The sequence below is a fragment of the Sciurus vulgaris genome (assembly GCF_902686455.1).
Source record: "Sciurus vulgaris genome assembly, chromosome: 3".
In the NCBI taxonomy this organism is placed as follows: domain Eukaryota; kingdom Metazoa; phylum Chordata; class Mammalia; order Rodentia; family Sciuridae; genus Sciurus; species Sciurus vulgaris.
The window spans coordinates 62,538,689-62,560,566 of NC_136463.1; the positions used below are offsets into that span (position 1 = coordinate 62,538,689).

General features: G+C 44.9%; 1 protein-coding gene across 11 annotated transcripts in view; it reads right to left on the reverse strand.

The window, feature by feature from the left end:
• Positions 1-21,878, reverse strand: part of RAP1GAP2 (RAP1 GTPase activating protein 2) — a 227,928-nt gene that overhangs the window by 52,418 nt on the left and 153,632 nt on the right. For 7 of the 11 annotated variants that reach the window (XM_079130826.1, XM_079130829.1, XM_079130836.1 and 4 more), the window contains one exon: positions 2,093-2,128. The exons of 3 other annotated variants lie outside the window; for them this stretch is intronic. In XM_079130826.1, coding sequence (XP_078986952.1) covers positions 2,093-2,128 — 36 coding nt within the window. Of the gene's footprint in view, positions 1-2,092; positions 2,129-16,416; positions 20,443-21,878 lie in introns of those variants that run through there. One more of the 11 variants, XM_079130827.1, reaches the window with a different exon arrangement.

The window sequence follows — 21,878 nt, forward strand, 5'->3', positions numbered from 1 at the left end:
GTGCCCTTCTTCACATCCCTGGACTCCTGGGCTGGAATCAGGGATCCTAGTTTCAGCTCTTCACAACTAGCAGAGTTGCCTGGGCACTTAATTGCTCTGAAGCTTGTTTTCACAATTGCAAGATAAGGATAGAGGAAGCCCAGCCCAAGGACAGACTCCACCCCCACTACACACTGCCTGGTCACCATCAGTTCCCCACATGCAAGTTTCCTACCAACAGAGTAAACGGGGACTGTGAGCCCTCCGCGGCTGGCACCCGTGGGCACATGGTAGTCTTACACACTGGGAATTTGGCGCCCACGTCTCAACTGAGATAGAAGCAGCAAACCACCATGGGTGTCATTCGTCCCAGATATATAGAGGAAGGGGAAAAACAAGCCCCTGCCCTGGAGAAGTTCCCACTCTAGCTGAGAAACAAACCCACCCGACAGCCTCTAAAAACAGAACAATATGAGGCCAGTTAAGTGGGGCTAAATTGCACACTCACACAGAAGCCCTGTGGGGGAGGGAGGAGACTCCAGCTCGGGGTGAGGACAGGCAGACCGTGGAGACCACCAGGGAGTAGGAAGAATGAGCCTCCGGATTCCCCACCAGCTTGCCAGAGTGCAGGGATCCCATTGGCTTGAGGGGAAAATCCTGGTTCTGCTCCACGCAGTTGAGCACTTAATTATACCCTGTCCCCACGACTCGAGCAGTGCACATGCCAGCCCTGTTTCCGCCAACTTGATTAGAAGTTCCCTAAATGAATGTAAAATGAGTTTGTAGTCCACACACTGGCAAGCATGGAGTAGAATCTTAATAATTTACTCGTGGTAATGACACAAATACTATCTTTCCCTCCAACAGGTCTCCTCTTACCTGCCTCTCAGGAGAACTGCCAGCTCTACCTGCACCTCAGGACTGCCCTGAGCACCATATTGCCCCTCCTCCTAGAGCTCCCACAACCTTATTACAGGATCTGTCTCTTCTCCTTAGGGTAAAAAGTATCATGGTACAATAGCTAAGCCCTCTGGCTTATTGCTATGTGTCCTAGAGTGCTATATTTAATAGCTCAATGCCTCAGTTTTCTCACCTGTGATATGGGGATAGTAATGGTATCATACCTACTTCCAGGGCCTTGTCAGGACAAGATAACACCTGTCAATCTCTGAGCCTAGGAGAAGTGCTTGAAACATGTGTGCCATTATCAGCTTCTTCCCACTGTCTTCACCCACGTCAATTCCACCTGGATCTCTGCTCATATTCCTTAGAGCAACCCTCTTACCTGAGAGCCCTGACCTCAGGGGCATTGGTTCCAGGACCCACACGGATACAAAATTCCACAAATTCTCAGGTCCCTTATATAAATGGCATGGTGTTTGACTAGAACTTACACACATCTTTCCATATACTTTAAATCATCTCTAGCTTACTTACACTACCTAATACAATATAAATACTGTGTAAACAGTTGTTATACTACATTGTTTAGGGAAGAATGACAAGAAAAAAATCTGTACATGTTCAATACAGATGAAAATTTTTCTAAAATGTTTTTCATCCACAGTTGGTTTAATCCATAGATTTGGAATCTGCAGATAAGGGCTGTGCTTATAAAAGTCCTTCAAATCCACATTGAACATTGACATTCACAGAGTGCCTACCAATTATTTACATATGTTCTTTTATTTCAGCTCAGTGAGTATTTTTTATTATTGTTTACTTAGAGGTGTGGAAACAGTAAGGAACTTGTACAACTAAGCGTCCAATGCAGGATTTGAACTCAGGTCTGCCTCCCATGTTGCAGCTCTTTCCCCTACAGAAGATGACACACCTCAGATGGGACTTGCTTTTTCAAGCTTTCTTTCCACCCCATTCCAGGAACAATGGCCTCTTTCCAGTCCCTGATGGAGTGTTTGGCTCCCCGGCTGGTCCTTCCTGTCCTCAGGCTAGAGTCTTCCCAAGTGCTTTGCTGCTCAATAGCAAAATGGCCTCAGGTTGTCTGGGCTGAGAGGGCCTGTCCCTCCAAGGTATGTCCTGCTGCTGATACCTCCAAGGTCCCAGCAGCAACCACACCATGACTGGGCCGCTTCCCCACTTTGGGAATGCTCACCTGCATTTTCTCCAGCATCTCGAAGAACTCCGCCGACTGAAAGACACAAAGGGGGTAGGGAGAGAAAGACGGGAATCAGAGCCTCCTCCTCACCAACTGCTTGGAAGCTAAGCTCAGGGCTTCCCCAGGGAAGATATTCATTTGAGTCAAGAGAGAAGATAATTTGATTTTGCCTTGCAGAACTGGAGAACCAGAACACCCCATACAACAAAAGATAAAATTAAACAGACCTGGGCTAGCCAGTGGCCTTGGGGAGAAAGCAGCCACTCTATCTCCTTGGGGGAAGGGGCAGTGGGACCCCTGGGAAAGTCACATTCCTCAAACACCAGTGAAGACTCAGCCTCCAGCAGGATTCATGTTTGGGATGTTTTCAACCCAACAGTGAAGCCAAGATGTCTGATACACGTAGTTTTCTGACATCTGTGGCAACACAGACTCTTTGTCTCCTACAAAATCTCACTCAGACCCTGACAGAGAGCCAGTATACACACCCACTCCAGTCACAGCAGCGAAAGAGGCCTGAGCCCCTGATGTGCCCCCTGGGACATCCTGGACCCCGTCCCCATGGCACTGCTTTGGGACCCTAGAGCTTGTGAAACAGCCTGAAACCCATTCATCTGAGCCTCCGGCACCTGGATGGATTATTTTAAAAATCTCAAACTGCAGCTGTCCAAACCTTTAACCTCCCTCATTGACCCCCTCTGTAAATTCCAGGTAAAGGCATAAAGGAGAACAAGGAGGCAGAATGGATGGTTGAGGGGCTGGAAGCTTAACCCTGATGAAGGACATGTCCTTGTCCCTCAGAAGTCCCCCGCTTCCCACTCCAGGAAAAGAACCTCACTTTCTTACACTAACATCACTGCACACATCTGGGCACTGGCAAGCCGTGAGTCAAGGTGCCCAGGGCAGTGCCCAAAGAATGCAGAGACAAGGAGGAAGGCGTTGTCCTCTTTTTCATGCAGAAGTAGTGCCTCCCCGAATCTCCCTTCCTCTGTAGGCACTAATAAGCCAGAACTTCCTGGGGCTCCCACTGTTCTCAGAATTCTTCAGAAGGGAGAGACCTCCAAGCAGTCACCTGGAGGGACCCATTCCTGCCATAAAATCCAAATAACCTGGGTCAAGGCTAACTTGACCTGTTAGAGGCAGAGCGCCTCTGACCCACCAGCAGTTCAGGATCTAGGTCTGCAGATCCCACATGTGAATGTACAGGATTAGGCTTGGGGCACTCACACCTAATGTCCTTGACCAGAAGCATCCACCAGACACCCAAACCTACCCTTCCCACTTCTCTAGATATAAAGGCACCAACTATACTGTGCATTCTTACCAACTCTGCCTCCAGGAGACCAAGATTGCCAACATTAAGAGCTTATAGAAAAATGAGCAGCAGGAGGACAGGGGGCAGAAACAATCAGCAATTTAGATACACAGATGGCCAACCCACCAACTACACTTCAAGCAATCTATATTCTAACATTCCCATGTATGCAGAAGATGCATACTCTCAAAATGCTCGTTGCTGCATCATTTGTAACAGTTGAAAAATTTCTGAACAACTTAAATGCCAATCTATAAGAAACCAGTTAGAGTAAGCTACATTCATAGGATAAAAATAAATACTACAAAGAATTTCAGGTCAACAAATTAGATAACTTAGATGAAGTGGACAAATTCCTAGAAAACCACAAACTATCAAAACTGACACAGTAAGAAACAAAAAAATCTAAAAAGACATGTGAGAAATAAGGAGACTGGGGGCTGGGGTGGTGGCTCTGTGGTAAAGCACTTTCTTAGCATATGTGAGGCACTGGGTTTGATCCTCAGCACCACATAAAAAAAATGAATAAAAAAATAAAAATATTGTGTCCAGATTCAACTAAAAATGTTTTCAAAAAAGAAAAATAAATAAGGAGAATGAATTTGTGATCCAAAAAATTACCCACAAAGAAAGGACCAGGTTCAGATGGCTTCATCTGTAAATTCTACGAAATATTTTTATGTGTTCATTTTGTTTTGTTTTGTTTTGTTTTTTTACTTTTTAAATTAACGTATTATACTTTTACATAATCATTGGGTTCATTCTGACAAAATCACACATGCACAGAATTTGATTTACTCCCTTTCAGTCCCTGGTGCCCACCCCCTTTCTCTGTTCTACTTATCTTTCATTCACTCATTTATTTATTTATTTTTATTGATGCTTTATATGTGTACATAAAGGTGAAATTCACTGTGGTATATTTACACACACATCTAGCGTGAGTTGTTAAATCTATTCTGCATTTCCACCCCTTTCCTGTCCCTCCTCCCTCTCTCTCCTTCTTCTGTGCCATCTACCAAATATTTAAAGAAGAATTAACACTAAGTCCTCATACTCACTCTCAAGAAAGTGAAAAGACAACCCACAGACTAGAAGAAAATATTTGCAAACCATATATCTGATAAGAGACTTGTAGCAAGAATATATAAAGAACTCCAGCAGCTCAATAGTAAAAACAAACTCCTTTTAAAAATGGGCAAAGGATCTGAATAGATATTTCCCCCTGAGAAAATACACAAATTGACAATAAGCACATGAAAAGACATTCAATCAACATCAATTAGCCATCAGGAAATATAAATCCAAACCACAATGAGATCCCACTAAGATGGCTATAATCAAAAAGCAGAAAATAAGTGTGAATGCAATAAGTACAAGAATGTAGAGAAATTGGAAACCTCACATATTGCTGGTAGGAATGTAAAATGGCACAGTTGCTGTGGAAAATAATTTTGCAGTTCCTCAAAAAGCTAAACATAGAGTTGTCACATGACCAAGAAATCCCACTCCTATGTATATACCGAAAAGAACTAAAAGCAGGGACCCAAATACCTGTACATGATGTTCACAGCAGCATTTTTTCATGCGTGTCAAAAGATGACAACAACTCAAATATCCATCAAGTGGTGAGTTGGCATACAAATGTGGTATACCTACACAATGGAATAGTATTCAGCCGTGAAAGGAATAAAGTACTGTATATGCTACAATATGGATGAACTCTGAAAATATTATACTAAGTGAAAGAAGGTAGACATAAAAGATTACATGTTATATGATCCACTTATATAGAAGGTCCATACAGAGAAAGTAGATTAGGTTGCTTAGAGTTGAGAGGGTTGGGAGGTCAGAGAGTGGGTTTCTTTCTGAGGTGGTGAAACTGTTCTAAAATTGATTGTGGTGAGGTGATGGTTGCTAAACTCCAAGCATATGCCAAAACCACTAAATTGTACACTTTAAATGGGTAACTTTACGGTCTGTGAATTATCTCAATAGAGCTGTTCAAGAAAGCTATGCAACCATTCAAAAACAAAGCAATCAATGTGTATTACTTAGATAAGCCACTCTCCAAGGGACATTGAGGGGAATTTAGAGGGAAGGAGAAAATCAGAGAACACTGCATTGAATATAATTCCACTTGTATAAATACAACCTTAAAAACAAAATCTAAAGTCACCTATAAATGGCATAGAAAACTATGTGGAAGAATATAACTCAAAGTGCCAAAAGTTATTTTATCAGGAAGGCAAGATGACAGCAGTAAGAGAAGTTAAGCTTTGTATTTGGCCTATTTCAAAAAGACACAGACCCATGTTACTTTCATAATTAAACTTTAAATAAATGAGTAAGTTTTTTAAGGGAAACAGAAAAATGTGTGAAGGACATGAATAAACTGCTAAAGGAGAACTATAAAATGACCAATTATCACACAAAAAAAAAAAATGTCCCAACCTCCCTTGTTATTAAAGAAATGGAGAGTAAATAATATTATAGCATCTTTCATCTGCCAGATTGGTCAATTTTGGCAAGAATATGGGGGTCAAGAACACAGGAACTGCTGGGTACGGTGGCATACGCCTGTAATCCCAGTGGCTTGGGAGGCTGAGGCAGGAAGATCGCAAGTTCAAAGTCAGCCTCAGCAACTTAGCAAGGCCCTAAGCAACTCAGTGAGATACTGTTTCTAAATAAAATGTAAAAATGGGCTGGGGATGTGGCTCAGTTGTTAAGAGCCCCTGGGTTCAATTCCCAGTACCAAAAAAAAAAAGGGAACACAGAAACTATAAACAAGTGAGCACCTGGTACAATCAATTTTTCTTTTCTTTTCTTTTCTTTTGGGGGTTCCTGGGGATGGACCCAGGGTGCTTACCTACTGAGCCATATCATAGCCCTTTTTTATTTTTTATTTTGAGACAGGGTCTCACTAAGTTACTTAGGGTCTCACTAAGTTGCTTAGGGCCTCTCTAAGTTGCTGGAGCTAGCTTTGAACTTGCAATCCTCCTGCCTCAGTTTCCCAAGTCACTGGAGTGGGACAATCTTTCTAAGGAGCAATTTGGTGTTCCGTGTGCTAAGTTTTAAAAATGTTCACATCCTTTGGTCCAATGAATTAACTTCAGGGAATTTGCCCTAAAGCAATATTTGAGCAACTGCACAAGAACACAAATACAAGGATGTGTGTCACAGCACTGTTTATAGGCAAAAAAAAGTGGAAATACAGTACCCACCAGTGAGGGGAGAAGCAAATAATGCATGAGTGTATGCCCAGACAAGAAAATACCAAGAGAGGAGACCTGTGTTAATTATACTAGCACAAAAACTCACAATGCAGTGCTAAGCGAGAAAAATAGCTTTGACAACAAGATGGTCCTATTTTTCAATTAAGCACAAAAAGATGTTTGTTTATATACATGTACATGTCTGATTACAAGTATCATTCCTGATTACAATGTATCATTCCTGCAAAGAAAAATACCTTGCAGGATATATGGCAATATGAGATGTTGGTTAAGGATGTTTCTTTCACTTTTCACAATAAGAGTGTGTGTGTGTGTGTGTGTGTGTGTGTGTGTGTGTGTGTGTGTGCGCGCGCATGTGCATATGATCCACATTTTGAAGACTTTGACACCTAAGTGGAGACTCTGGCAGTCCTTTCTTTGCTTTCTCAACCCCAGCTCAAGATCCTTCCCACAACTTCATGATGGGTAATATCCAGGGACCCAGTACTCAGTCTTTAGTGTCTGCAGAAAGACCCTGGATTCAGGCCAATTCATTCTCAAACTGATCATGGGCTCTGTGTATTATAGTGTAAAATGCCCAAATCCAGCTCACTCTGTTATCCACACACTCTGGGAATCAAAAAATTCTTCAGCTGTGTTCTTCAACAATGCCCCTCTATTGATCAGGCAGTTATCCTCAACTGATTAAGTACCTCCAAGGCATGGACAGGATACGGAGGTACCAGGCAAGGGCCCAACTTCCAGGGTATTTGATCTTAATTATGAGACAACACTTTCCAGGGTAATATAACTGATGACCAGCATCATGGTTCAGGGGTGGCATGAAGCACTTCTTACTGGGATGTCAAACATAGTTCTCTGCTGCTGTATAAGAAATTACTCCAAACCTTAGTGGCTCAAAACAATTTCTGAGGAAGGAATTCAGGAGCCGCTTAGTTGTACAGTTCTGGCTCTGGGCTTCTCCAGTGGCCACAGTCAAAATGTCAGCAGGGGCTATGGTCATCTGAAGGCCTAACTGGGACTGGAGCCTCTTGTTCTCACATGGTATACTCACATGGATAATGGCAGGAGGCCTCAGGTCCTTATCATGTGGGCCTCTCCATCAGCTGCTTGAGTGTCCTTGAAACATGGCAGCTAACTTCCCCCAGAATGAAAGGGCCCAGAGGAAGTTGTAGGTTATGACCTAACCTGAAACTATACAACATCACTTCCACTTATCCTATGTATTAGAAGCAAGTGTCCAAATTCAGCCCAGACTCAAGAGGAGAATTAGGTTCCACCTCTTGAGAACTATCAAGGAATGTGTGGACATATCTTAAAACCAACACATCAAAGAAGGCATCTTGCAAGACATGGAAGCCTTAAGGCAGACCTTAAAGGATAAAGAGAAATCAGATAGACAGGGAAGAAGAAGACATGGTACCCAGGCAGAAGGAACTGTGTGGGCAACGGTGGAAAAAGGAAGAAGTACATGTAGGTGGTAAACAGTAAGTGGATAAGCCCAGCCGGACTGGCCTCTGGGTAAAACATCCTGAATTTCAGGCAGGAAAGAAGAGCTGGGGTCTGGACCTGAGAAGCTCTGACCGCCAAAACTCAGCTAAATCTGCAAGGCAGAACAAAGCTACTTAGATTCAGAAGCAGTAGGAAGACAGGAGGGAGCAGAACCCAGAGTTCAACTCGTTGAACTTTCCAATGCGACAGTTCCAGCCTTGGCAAAGAGCAGGGATCAGAACCCAGGGCTAGGAAGTGGCCAGCCTGATGCTGCCCGGCTGTGTGGGATGATTCAGATTAATCTCTCTCAATTCTCAATTTCCTCACCTGAAAACTGAACCAAATAATCTCTGACTTTTGGGGACTCTTACATGGATAAAGTGATAATGCACGTAAGAAGTGCCCAGATAGTACCAGGTCCATGGAGAATGCTCAGTAAGTAGCAGCTACTGGAAGGAACTATGAAAACACTCACTATGGAAACAGCCTGGATCCATTGGGAAGATGGTCTATCTGCTTTAGGATACTTTGCTTTTCTTAACTTTGTGGGTCTTCCTAGAGCTGGGGTATTTGGATACCTATTAAAAATGAGTGCGTGTTTCCTGAATGAAGATGCTCTATGGCCTAGGGGTTGGCACAGATGGTGAGAAGGGCTGTGAGTCTTCCTGAGATGTGAGAATGCTTTGAGGGACAATTCCTGCATGGATAGTGCCCAGGAGCAGAAATTAGCCCATGGAAGTTGGCCGTAGCTGGGTTGGCCCCACTTCTTAGTGACTCGTTGAACTTTCCAATGCGACAGTTCCAGCCTTGGCAAAGAGCAAGTCTCCTTTTCCACCCAGAAGCAGAGTGACTCAGAGCAGCCTGGAAGAGCAGCTGTAGTGTTGCAGATCCACCCTCATCCACACACCCTGAGAATACGTCACATAGCCAAGGGCACCCTGCAGGCACTCAATAAATACTCACTGAGCCACTGGCATTGTCCCATGGTCCCAGTCGGACAGGCTGAAGTCCTGCCCAGAGAATCCTTGGAAGGGGATCCCCCTCCATCAGGAAGCCAGCCCCTGGATTTTCACAGAGGAATGTAATTCGGCCTCTTCATCAATAGCAGCGTGAGCTCAGTTGTCTAATTTATTATTAGCAACCACCGTTGCCACCCAAATGAGAGCAGCGGCCAGCATTTCCCCTGGGCTCCGCTTTAACAGCAGGTCAAGTAGGCCGTGAAATAATCACAGAGCCAGCTCAGCCAAGGAAGTCACAGGCTGGGCCCCAGGGTTCAGTCGGGTTCAGTCCCTGTCCTCTCCACCTCCCAATATAGAAACTGCCTGGTCCTCCCTCCTGAGGGCAAAGCCAGTCTTCAGGGAAGAGACTGTTGGAGGAGGTCTGAAGCAGGAGGAGCAGGCAGGACCAGGAAATGCAAGGAGCCACTTGGGTTTGAAAAATCTCAAGAAATTTTCCCCAATGTGCCTCTTTGCTGGCTCTGGTGCCAGTGCACTGCCCGGATGGTTGAAGAAGTATAAGCAATGGAAAGAATATGGATTTGTGTGACAAAATTTTCTTTTTTAATTATTTTTAGTTGCGGATGGATGCAACAACTTTATTTTATTCATTTACATTTTTATGTGGTGCTGAGGATAGAATCCAGTGCCTCACACAAGCTAGGCAAGAGCTCTACCACTGAGCCACAATCCCAACCGGACAATTTTCCTTTGCTATCTGCTGAGGATTAGATCCAGGACCCTCAACATATACCAAAACCCCCAGATGCTCAAGTCCCTTATATAAAATGTCATGGTGTTTGCCTATAGCTACACACATACTTCTGTGTGCTTTAAATAATCTACAGATTACTGCTGATACCTAATACAATGTAAATGCTATGTAAATAGTTGTTAATACTATATCGTTTAAGGACTAGTGACAAGGGGGAAAAGTCTGTACATGTTCAGTAGAGATACAATTTTTTGTTCAAATATTTTCAGTCAGAGGTTGATAGAATCTGTGAATGCAGAACCCACAGATATGGAGGTCCAACTGTACAGGATGGCCATGGCAGCCATTACACCCCCCTGTGCCCTTCCTGCAGGCAGGAGCAGCCTTGTTTGCCTCCCACTGCTTCATGGCAGCTCGACACATTGATGTGGCTTCTCCCTGAATATAGACAGCCACCTGTTCTTTCCCCATCATTGCACCCCATCCTCAAAGACACTACACACACTCCCCTTTCCCTCCTCCTCCTCCTCTCTGACCCTTCTTGTTGAAGAGACACCCACTGCCACCCACCTGCAGCGCGCCATGTCCCTGCTGGGCAACCTGCCCCAGCTCTGGGCTCCACTCCCCCGCTCCTGGAGGGTGTGTTTATGTGTGAGCAGCCTTGCTATGCCCCACTCCCAAGAGGACGACACACCCACGGATCACAGCAGGACGAGTGCTTCTGGGCACCCTGCATGTTGGAATGAGCCAGCATGTGCACAGCCTGGCACGGCACCTAACACACAACACATACTCTACGCTCAGCAGCAATCTCTTCACTCATTATCCCTGCCACCCCAATCCACTGAGGGAGCAAAGGCACATCAACAGCAGAACAAATTCATAGCAAGATGAGGGTGAAGGTTTTCCACTCACATGGATCCCTAGAAAATAAGGTGGAGGTAATGAGGAAGGAAGAAAACCTGGGTCACAACAAGTCTCTGGTCCTCAAGGAGATGAAAGACATTAAAATGTGTGTGTGTGTGTGTGTGTGTGTGTGTGTGTGTGTGTGTGTGTGTGTGTGAAAGACTCAGAGCACACGCCCTAGTAGGAACCAGATCAACATGCCCCCCAGCTACCCAACCATGGAGCACACCAAGTTGTCTGGTTGCTGCCTCACGGGTCCTGGAGGGTGGGCCGCTCCTGAGTCCTACAGAGAAACACCAGGGCTATTCCCACAAGACCACAAAGAGTAGATCACCAGAATAGAAGGTCCTCGAGGACATGGGGTTCTTGGTCTATAGTGTTCACTGCTGTCTGCCTCTGCCTAGAAGTGTTTAGCACACAAAAAAAGCCTCAAGAGACATTTGCCAAATAAGTAACTAAATTCTCTGCTGACAAAGATGAGAATGAAGCAAGCAGTGGAAACTGAGTCTTAGGCCTGGGAATGACCAGGGCTGGCTCCCTGGGACGGCTACAGACAGGACTGGACAGGCTAGCATGCCTACTAATAAGAGATGTCTATTCTCTGGCCACAGATTGCACTCCTCACCCAATCCTATCTAGGCCAAATCTCTCTAGTGAGTGCCCTCAATGATAAGTTGTCTTATCAAGTCCTATTCCAACCAAGTCTCCCTCCTCCACCACCACCACTACCACCAAAAAACCACCTGCATGCTTCCATTTCCCTTCTTTGGTCTCCCCTCCCACCTACTCATTCTGCACACAGCTCCTCTGCTATGGAAGTACTTCAGAGATGCCCCTTCACTACATCACCTGGACCCAGGCAGGAGTCTGCAGTGGATCTCTATTACCTACCACAGTGAATCATCGGGAAAGCTTGCTAAAACACAGCTTCCTGGGCCCTACCCCTAGTTTTTCTGATTCCTAGCCAGAGACTTTGCATTTCTAATCAGCTCCCAGGTAACCACACTTTGAGAACCACTGATCTACGGACTTGTGTTTAATGCAGAGGGTGTGTGAAAGGGCCTCTGTGAGCAGAGATACTGGAGCAGAGATGGAGTCAGGAGGGAAGGGTGGAAAGATGACAGATCTAACAGGACATCTTAAAAATCAGGCAGACAAATTTAAATCTCTAAGACAGGACTTGAGGGTACAAATGACTACAGGTACCAGGGAGACAATGAAAGAGCAAGGGATAAGAAACAAAGAGACTGCATCAGTAATTAAAAACCTCCCAATCAAGGAAGGTCCAGGACCAACCATATGGCTTCGTAGTGAATTCTACCAAACATTTAAAGAATTAACACATATCCTCTGAAACTTTTCCAAAAAGTTGAATAGTTGAAGGAACACTTCCTGACCCATCCTATGAGGTCAACATTACCAAATTCGTACAAAAGGAATCCCAAGAAAACTACAGACTGATATCCCTTATGGACACAGAGGCAAAAATTCTCAACAAAATACCAGCAAACTGGATCCAACAGAACTTTAAACACCATGACCAAGTAGGATTTTATCCCAGAAATGCAAGTTTGGTTCAAGATAAGAAAATCAATATAATATTATCACATTAATAGAACAAGGAGGGAAAAACATTTGATCATCTAAATCGATGCAGAAGAAACACTTGACAAAATCCAATACCCCTTCTTTATTTAAAATAAAAAACACTCTGAAAACTAGGAATAAAAGAGAACTTCCTCAACATGATAAAAAACTTTTTTAAAAAACATAACTAACAGCATATTCAGTGGTGAAAGTTCTTCCCTCTAAACTAGGAACAAGATAAGGATGCCTGCTTTCACAACACTAGCCAGAGTAAAGAAATAAAAAGCACCCACAATATAAAGATGTGATGACATGATCCTATATAGGCAACCTTAAAATTTTTACAAAAACAAAATGACTAAAACTAATGAAATCAGGAAAACTGAAAAATACAAAAATCGATTGTTTTTGTACACCAGCAATGAACAATCTGAAAAGGAAAACAAGAAAACAATTCCACTCACAAATAGCATTAAAAAAGAATAAAATAATAAGGCCAGATTTAACCAAAAGATTTACATACTTATATACTGAATTTATAAAACATTATTGAAAAAAATTAAAGACAACCTAAATAAATGGAATGACATCCGATGTTCTTGGATTGAAAGATTTAATATTGTTAAGATGGCAACACCAAACGAAGCAATCTACATATTTAATAAAGTCCCTATCAGAATCCTAGATGAGTTTTTGGTTTTCCTGTAGAAATTGAAAAGCTGACCCTAAATCTGATAAGGAAACTCAAGGAATCCAGAATAGCCAAAACATTATCAAAAAGAAGGAACAAATTTGGGAACTCACCTTTCCCAATTTCAAAACTTACTACAAAGCTACAGTATCAAAACAGTGTGGCTGGGCTGGGGTTGTAGCTCAGTGGTAGAGCACTTGCCTTGCATGTGTGAGGCACTGGGTTCGATGCTCAGTACCACACAAATAAATAAAATAAAGGTATTATGTCCATCTACAACTAAAAACAGTCCCAAAAATTAAAAAAAAAAAAATATCAGCATGGTGGTTCCATAAAGATAGACATTTAAATCAAAGGAATAGAATTAAGAATCCAGAGATAAACCCATACACCTACGGCTAATTGATTTTTTTTTTTTTTTTTTTTTTTTTGGTACTGGGATTGAACCAGTACAAAAGGGGCACTCAACCACTGAGCCACCTTCCCCACTCTATTTTTATATTTTATTTTGAGACCAGGTCTTGCTAAATTGCTTAGGAGCCTTGCTGAGGCTGGCTTTGAACTTGTCATTGTCCTGTCCCAGCCTCCAGAGCTACAGGGAGTACAGGCGTGCTCCACCGCACCCAGCTGGCTACTTGATTTTTGACAAGGTTACCAAGACTGATCAATATGGAAAGAACAGACTTTTTAACAAATGGTTGGGGGAAAAAAACAAATATTCACGTGCAAAAGGATGAGGCTGGCTATTTTCTTTGTTTAAATTTTCAAGGAGCCTCCATGTTGCTTTCAATAGCAACTGCACCATTCTGCTTTCCCACTAACAGTGTTATATGAGGTCCAGTTTCTCCACATACTCAGCAACATTTGTCATCCTTTGTTTTTGTTTTTTTTTTTTATGATGCCATACTAACAGTACTGTCTCATTGTGATTTTGATTTACATTTCCCTAATGATTAATGGTATTGGCATTTTTTCATATTCTATTGACCATTTGCATGTCTTTTTAAAAAAATGTCTATCCATGTCTTTTGCCCATTTTTAAATCACATTATTAGTTTTTTTGCTATTGAGTTGTAGGAGTTCCTTATATATTTTGGAAATTAACCCCCATCTGATCTATGGCTTGCAAATATTTTCTCCCACTCCATTGAATACTTTTTTCACTCTGCAGATTGTTTCTTTTGCTATACAGAAGCATAAGGATCCCATTTCTCTAAAATATCTAGAAAGACAGAAAACAGACTAGTGGTTGCCAAGGGCTGGGGGTGGAGGGAGGAAAGGATGGGGAGTAAGTGTTAATGGGGTTTTATTTGAGAAGATGAAAACAAAATATTTTGGAACTAGATAGAGGTGGTGGTTGCACAACATTGTGAACTAGTGGTACTAAATGCCACTGAACTGTTTATTTTAAAATGATTAATTTTATGTTATATAAATTTCACCTTGATTTAAAAAATAAAAAGAGTGGAGGAGTGAGACAGTGTTAAATGCCCAAAAGGGACAGTCACTACTTATCTCTAACCCAGTTGCCAAGTAGAAATGCAAGCTCAAAGCAGCTGGAGTTTTCAAGATAAGCCAGAAATCCATATTCTTATGTGAGCTCTTCTCAATTTTTACACATGAAAAATCAATTCATTGCTAATCAATACAATGTTAAAAATCTCTGTACAGACCAAACATAGTAAGTCTACAAGCCAAATCAACCCACAAAATAGAAGAATGAAGCTCTGCTCTGGACAACAGGAAGTCACTGAATATTCCTCAGTTGAAAAATGATAGAAACAAAAGTTTTAGGAAGTCTCAGGTGTCCTTGATTGAGAACCCTGTGATGTGCCAGGCACTGGGCACTGAATCAGACACTTTACAAACACCCCATGAGCCACACAAGTATCCACAGAGGGTTAGGGTTAGAAGGCTGGAGGCTTAGAGTGATCAAGTCACTTGCCCACAACACTCTTAGGAAATGCAGAACGAAGTTCAGGTCCAGCTCCAGCTGGGTTTGCTAACTCCACATCTCACACCCTTGTCTGATGGGCACCTCAAATTTAACAAGGCCAAAGCAAGCACTCTCATTAAATTAAAAACTTACTCTGCACCCACCAGAACCCCCATCTCACTGAGTAGTACCTCCACCCATTCTAAGCTCAGGACAAAGCCCTAAGAGTCCTCATGGATTGCTCCAATCCTACACCCAATCCCCCGCAAGTCTACCCTCAGAGTGGGTCCCAGGCCTGACTGTGTCTCACAAGCTCCATAGCTCTATCATGTCACCGTCCTTCAGTGGACCACTCAACAGTCTCCCACCAGTCTCCCTGCCTCTTACTGCACACCCCCTCACCAGTTCCCTATACGACAGCCAAATGGAAGATTAATATGATAGCATCAGTCCCCAGCTTAAAGTTCTCCAATTAACCACAAGCCACCCGCTGCCATGACCCAGAGGGTCATCAGCCCCATAATACCCATCCTGAGATTAGGGAACTTCTTGGCCCAACCCCCCAAATATAGTATCCTGACACTCCCCACACTTGTCACTCATCCCCAAGTTGTCACTCTCAGCTTCCTGAATGGCACAGTCGAGAAGGGAGAAGAAAGGCAAGAAAACAGCCAGTCCCTGGCCAGCAGAAGGAAGGCGTGTGAATGAGGGGGCCCCCACAGCCCCAACCTGGTGGTGTCAGCCTGGACCCTGGTGTCCACTAGGAGGAGTACAAGGGACTGGCAGAGCTGAAACAGGGTCCAGGAGCCTCTAGGGACAATGTGGCTGGATAGCACTGCACATGCTCACTCACCACCACAAGTCTCACACTAACCACAATCTAAGGCTCTGTGATGGAACACGAAGTATCCTACCAGGACCACCCCAAGAACATTGAGCAAAGAAGAGAGGGACTAGACCCCCAGGGCTGAGCTGGCTAGCTCCAAGTGTATGGGCCAGGCAGAAGCCTAACAGAAGAGTCCCCCTCTCTCTTATCCTGGAAACTCCCACCTGCGGTGTGACCTTTAGCTGGCAATGGGTCCTCTTGAGCCCTGGCACTGGGCCAAGAAGACTTCTCAGAGAAGCACATAAGTGAGCTCATTCCAACCCCCCATAACAGGCCAGGGAGCAAAGACCTGGCCCCTGACTCTGTCCCCGTCCATTCCCCCACCCCCACCACACGTGTGCACGCATACACACACACACACACACACACACACACACAGAGTCCCCACTGTCCCTGACCTCTGCTCCTCCTCCCCTGAGTGACAAGAGGCTTCCATGCCCCATGGTGAGCAAACAGCCACTTGAGGCTTCCTGCCAGGTAACAGTAGGAGGGACTATGCCCCTCAACCCCTCCACGCAGCAGGACCTGGATGGGCATTCCTCTTGCAGCCCAGAGACACTCACCAAAATGTTCTTGAAGAAATCCATCATCTTCCACCCACACTGGTCCCCTGTGAGTCAGGGGTCCTGTCTGCCTTAGCACCACTGCCGTGGCTGCTGCTGCTGCTACCACCACGGTGGCGGCAAGGGTGGCTGCTGACGTTGGACAACTTCCTTAAGATCAAACAAGGAACTGCAGGATTTGGGTGTCCGCCCGGAGTTGTTAGTCTACATTGACTCGCTTTGACCTTCGACCCCTCTTCTGCCTGGGCTGTTTTTCTGGGGAGTCCAGGGTTGGAGCAGCCACACATCATACGTCAAAAGGATAAGGGGTCCCTCCCAAAGGAGGGATGCCATGCCAGCAAGTAATGAGAGGAAACCTTTCCAGGCCTGGGAAAGTCAAAGGTAAGCACGCTCCTCCCCTTCCATCCCTGCCATAGGAGTTCCCAACACCCCTGGTCTGCACCTGGCCACAGGGAGGACTGGGACACAGGAGGCCAGGGACAGTGCCAGGATCAATTAGAAGACCAGTGTTGGGTGTCTGGTGGAATTCAAGGCAGACCCCACTTGGCTGGGGCCTCAGTGTTCCTGTCTGTGAACTGGGAAGCACTGTGCACAAGGAAAACAAAAACAAAAGAAAAGATCAGTGCCTTCACCTTTGAGTTTATGCTTTCGTTTTACAGTACTGGGGACTGAAGTGCCTGCATCTTTGAAGGCTTCTCCTGTGGACCATACAGAGCCTGGAACATCACTCATCAGAGATGTGAGGATACAGCTCAGAGTGGTTGCTTCAGGAGTGGCAGAGGGGAGCTTCTGGGAAAGGGCACAGAGGCACAGAGAACAGTTTTCTTTCAAGTATAATCTGGATTTTCAAAAAAATCTATTGCATGTACTACTTTGTTTTTAAAATATTTTTAAATGCACTTTAAAAAGAAAGAGAGCAGTCCTCATGCCCTGTGGCTATCCCATGAGAAAAAGTAAAAATAAATAAGATGAATGGCCTAGGGAGACTCATGCTGCATCTATGGCTTGAAGCCAGAGGTGTCCACAAGCTGTGCTGTTAGAAGCTAAGCATGGGAGTGGGCAGCCAGGCCCTCCCCTGGATCTCAGAGTCTCTTTCTAACACTAATGAACAAGTCACACTCCATGCCCATTCAGGGGCCCTCAATCTTGTTCTAGATTTAGAGGAAAGCAATGTCCCCAACTCAAAGGAAAGGGCATGGATTTTTAAATCCCTCTAAAAAGCAATATAGTAGAAATAGCTCTGCATTTAGTGTGCAGCAGACAAGCTTACAACTCATGGTTCTGCTGCCGCTACACTTTGTGGACAGGCCACTCAGCCTCTGAAACTCAGTTTTCATATCTGTAAAATGGAGACATATGGCCACTGTGCACCACAGTTGCAGAACAGGAAGTGGCTTATACACTAAGTCCACTGTAAGATGAGGCATGAATCACCCTCCACAAATGCAACCATGAAGATCACAGATCTTCCCTCCCAGCTTCATGCTTGCTCTTCACACCCCACTTCCCAAAACAGTGTGAAAACAAGCCCACCCAGAAGACCAGTCTTGTCCCTACTTTCCCCACTCATGCCCAGCTGGCATTCAGACACCCAGCCCACCTCCCCTCTCCAGCCCAGCACAGCCTGAGCCTGCTCCAGAAATCCCACCACCAGCATCCTGTGGGAGGATAGAGGCCAGGAAATGTCCCCAGGGACTGGGGGAGGGCATAGTTCACTTGAGTCCAGGCAGAGAGGGTTTTGCATGGGTCCATCCCTGGGGGCTTGGAACAGCACTGGAGGTCAGAAGGGGTGGGGAGGAGAGGGCAGAGTTCTAGACAAACTGGACCACTTCACTCATTCTGAGGAACCACCTGTGAGAAGGAACCCTGACCACAGAGAAAGCTGGCAATGTCCCTTCCAATTCCTCAAATGCCGAAGAAAAGACCATCTTGGGAAAAACAATAAGGTCAAGTTCCTGGGTCTCCCTGTTCCTACTGAGCCCAGGAACCCAGTACAGGGCTCCTGCATCCTCAACATCCTCCCTGTTCCCTCCTGTGCCTGCTTCTGGCTCATCTCCAATCCTACTCTGGGCCCATGAGTCATTTAGCAAAGTCCCCACCCCCACCCTAGCCTGCCAAGTCCATTCCCGCAGCCCTGGCCTCAGGAACTGGCACACCCCAGGCTGGCAGGACATGCCATATCTGGAACCCTTTTGCAACCTCTTGGCCACAGCACCCTTATGGTCCAAGCCTCTGCCTCTGTGCAGGAATATTAAGAGGCAGGGAGGGAGGTGAGAGATCTCCTCTTACTGATCTCCTCAGGGCCAGACACTGGCTGAGACTGGGGACCTGGGGAAGAACAGCCTCCATCCCTCTTTTCCTATCCATTCCCACCCACTTTATTGAGTGGACTCCCTTAGAACTTATCTTGGAAAGCACTTCCTCCAGGAAGACTTCCTGATCTCCATTCCTCCCCAAGGTGGTCTCCCTCCTACACACACCCTATGGAATCAGTACCTCTCTGTAATTTGTTTGTTTCTCACACTTAATCCATAACCTCAGCACCTGGCTCATAGGCACTGAATAAATACTCGCTGAATGAATAACTGAGTGAAGGGACTGGATGCAGGCTACTGACTAAGACAATCCTAGGAGCAAATAATCACAACCCAATAAGAGAACAGCAGGAATATAGATCTGCCACAGCCTGCAGAGATGCTCAGAAGAGTAGGCAAGGGCTGGGCTGCAAATGGGGAGGACTTTCTGGAGAGACTTATTCTCCCCATATTTTGCAGATAAGGCGGTGGAGTTACAAGTCCAGTATCTAATGATACATGGTGCAGACCAGGCCCAGGATGCATCACTAATATTTCCCATTTGACCCTCATGATGGTTCAGTTGCTGGGAGAAGGGGTAACTAAAGCTCAGAGAAGTTAATTGGTCTGCTCAAAGTCACACAGCCTATCAGTAGCAGAGCCTAGTATTCTAGGTAAAAGAAGAGTGAGGAGGGGAAGATGGAAGGGAAGGAGGCAGAAGGGTAGGGAGAAAAGACAAATATGTCTGTCTGTGTTAAACTCAGCAGGAAGGACACTCCTGGCTGGCTGAGGTGGCCCTTGGTCCCTGCAGAGTCATGAGCAGAGGTGGCAGCACAGCCACATTCTAAGAGCCTCTTCAGGGTGCAGGGAGCCAAAGGACAGCCAAGCTCAGAAGGAATGAGGGTCGAAGACACAAGTAGCTATTCTTGAGAAGCAAAACTGGCCACTGGCCACAGAGGAATAGATAAGAGATTAAGCTCTGTGCAGATTGTCCGGGTCAAATTAGCCTCCTGCAGCTCTGAATGAGATACTCTTTCTTTTTTTGTATCCCATCCCAGTACGGGGGATCAAGCCCAGGGCCTTGCATGCTAGACAAGTGCTCTACCACTGAGCTACACCCCCAGACCAACCCCTCTTCCTTCTAAACCCCACCATTCAGGACAACCAACAGTAATGATCAGGTGACCAAATACCCTGGCTAGGGCGAGGCCACCAGATCAGTGGGTTTCCTTTCTTGCCTGAGATTTCTCACTAGCAGTTGTACTCCAGGAAAAAGAGCACCAGGCAGAGGGAGACAGACCAAATCACAGCACAGCCATGTGATCTGAGGCCACATTTTCTTTATTTGTAAAATTAAATTAATGATCCCCACCCCATGCCTGAGTGTTTCCAAAGATGAAATGAGAAGACAATGTGAACGTGCCTAACACCTGGAACAGAAGTCAATTCAATAAATGTCTGCAGGCTCTAAATCTGTCGAATTCATCAAATTAATTTCATGAGGCGGGATCTGACATTTACTGCGTTCTCACTGTATTCGCCAGACCTTTGACTAAATTATTTTATATGTGTTCTCTTATCTAATACTTGTGATCATCTGTGCAGCCAGCTCTCTTACTGTGCCCACTCTACAGTTGAAGAAAGTGAGGCAGAGAGTTAAATAACTAGACAAACAAGCAGCCATGCAAAGCTACAGTCAGTTGCCAGGGTGTAAATTTTGAACCACCCTGCTAACAGGGCTTGAGTGCCTGCAAATCAGCTGGCTGATACAGGAGGAGGATGCTCAGGGTCTGAATCCCACCCAACTTCCCCTAAGCCTTCACAAAGCCCCAGTCACCATTCCCATGGCACTTGACCTGATTTGGGTAGACATCATATTCTCTTTTATGATAATGCTGGAACCATATCTCCTTTCCTCTAAACCATAACCTCTGGTGGGAAGAAACTGTGTCTACACACAGCCAGAGTTGTACACACACCAGATTTCATCAAATCTAAGCAGCATCCATTGAAAGGTGCACATTATTTGTACCACTAATAAAACAAAAATACTGGCAATCACAAACTATGGCAAGCCATTGCTTGTGAGGGGCTCCTGATTCCAGAATTGTTAAATGAGGGAAGCAGGAGGGGGTCTAAGAAGTAATAAAATACAGTAGCAGATACTCAGTAATTATTTGTAGTCAGTAATTATTTCTTGGGGTAATGGAAAGAACACTAAACTTGAAATCACAAGAGTCAGGTTTGTGTCTTACTAGCTGGCTAAGGAAAGGGCTTCATTATTTCTCTAAACCCCAATTTCCTTATCTGAAAAGTAGGAGTATAATTCTTCTCTTTCAGGGTGGCAATGAGAACCAGAAGACTTCACAAATGTGATTTATAAACTGTAAAGCACCATTCCAAACAAAAGTACAAAATACAAAGGGAATGAAGATACAGGTGGAACAATGGATACTACCCTTCACCTTGGACCTCAGAACAGCAAACCAAAATAAACCTCTTTTCTTTATAAAGTTACCTGGCTTCAGGTATTTTGTTATAGTAATAAAAACCAGATTAACACAGACACCATCTGTGGTTATGAGAGAAGCCAGATGGGTATTCACAGGGGGCACTATAAGTCTGAGGCTGCCTTGGGGCAATTAGCCCCATTTTTCAGAAAACAACTTGGGCTCCAGTTTCAAGCTGCTCAGCACTGGTTAAGGTGCAGGCACCCACACCATGAAGCCTCTCCAAGCCCAGCTTTGTGGTGTCAGTTGGCAGAGCTCCTGGTCTTGATCTAGTCTGTAGCCCGAAACTTTCAGTCTTCCCCACAAAGTGGGACTCAGCCTCAGGTCTGAGCCTCCCAGTGAGGGAATTGGAAAAACAAATCTGGAAATCTCATCAGGTCATTTGAGACAAACCTTGCTAGGTCCATGGTAGGGCAAATAGGAGGGTTCAGCATTCCAAGAGAGGCAGTAGCTTAAGTGAGGTTCAGAGCAGAAAGGTGAGGAGGGGCCAGTCTGGCTTTGGTCTCACCAGTGGTCATATCTGTGGCCCTGTCTTCTCTATGTCTCTCCCTGAAGAGTGGGAAAGAGCCCCTGAGGCTGAAAAGGTAGAGTCAAGGGTGGTACTGACCTCCCAGAAAATTTCTGCTTCCCTCTAAGCTTCCTTGCAACTGGAAAATGC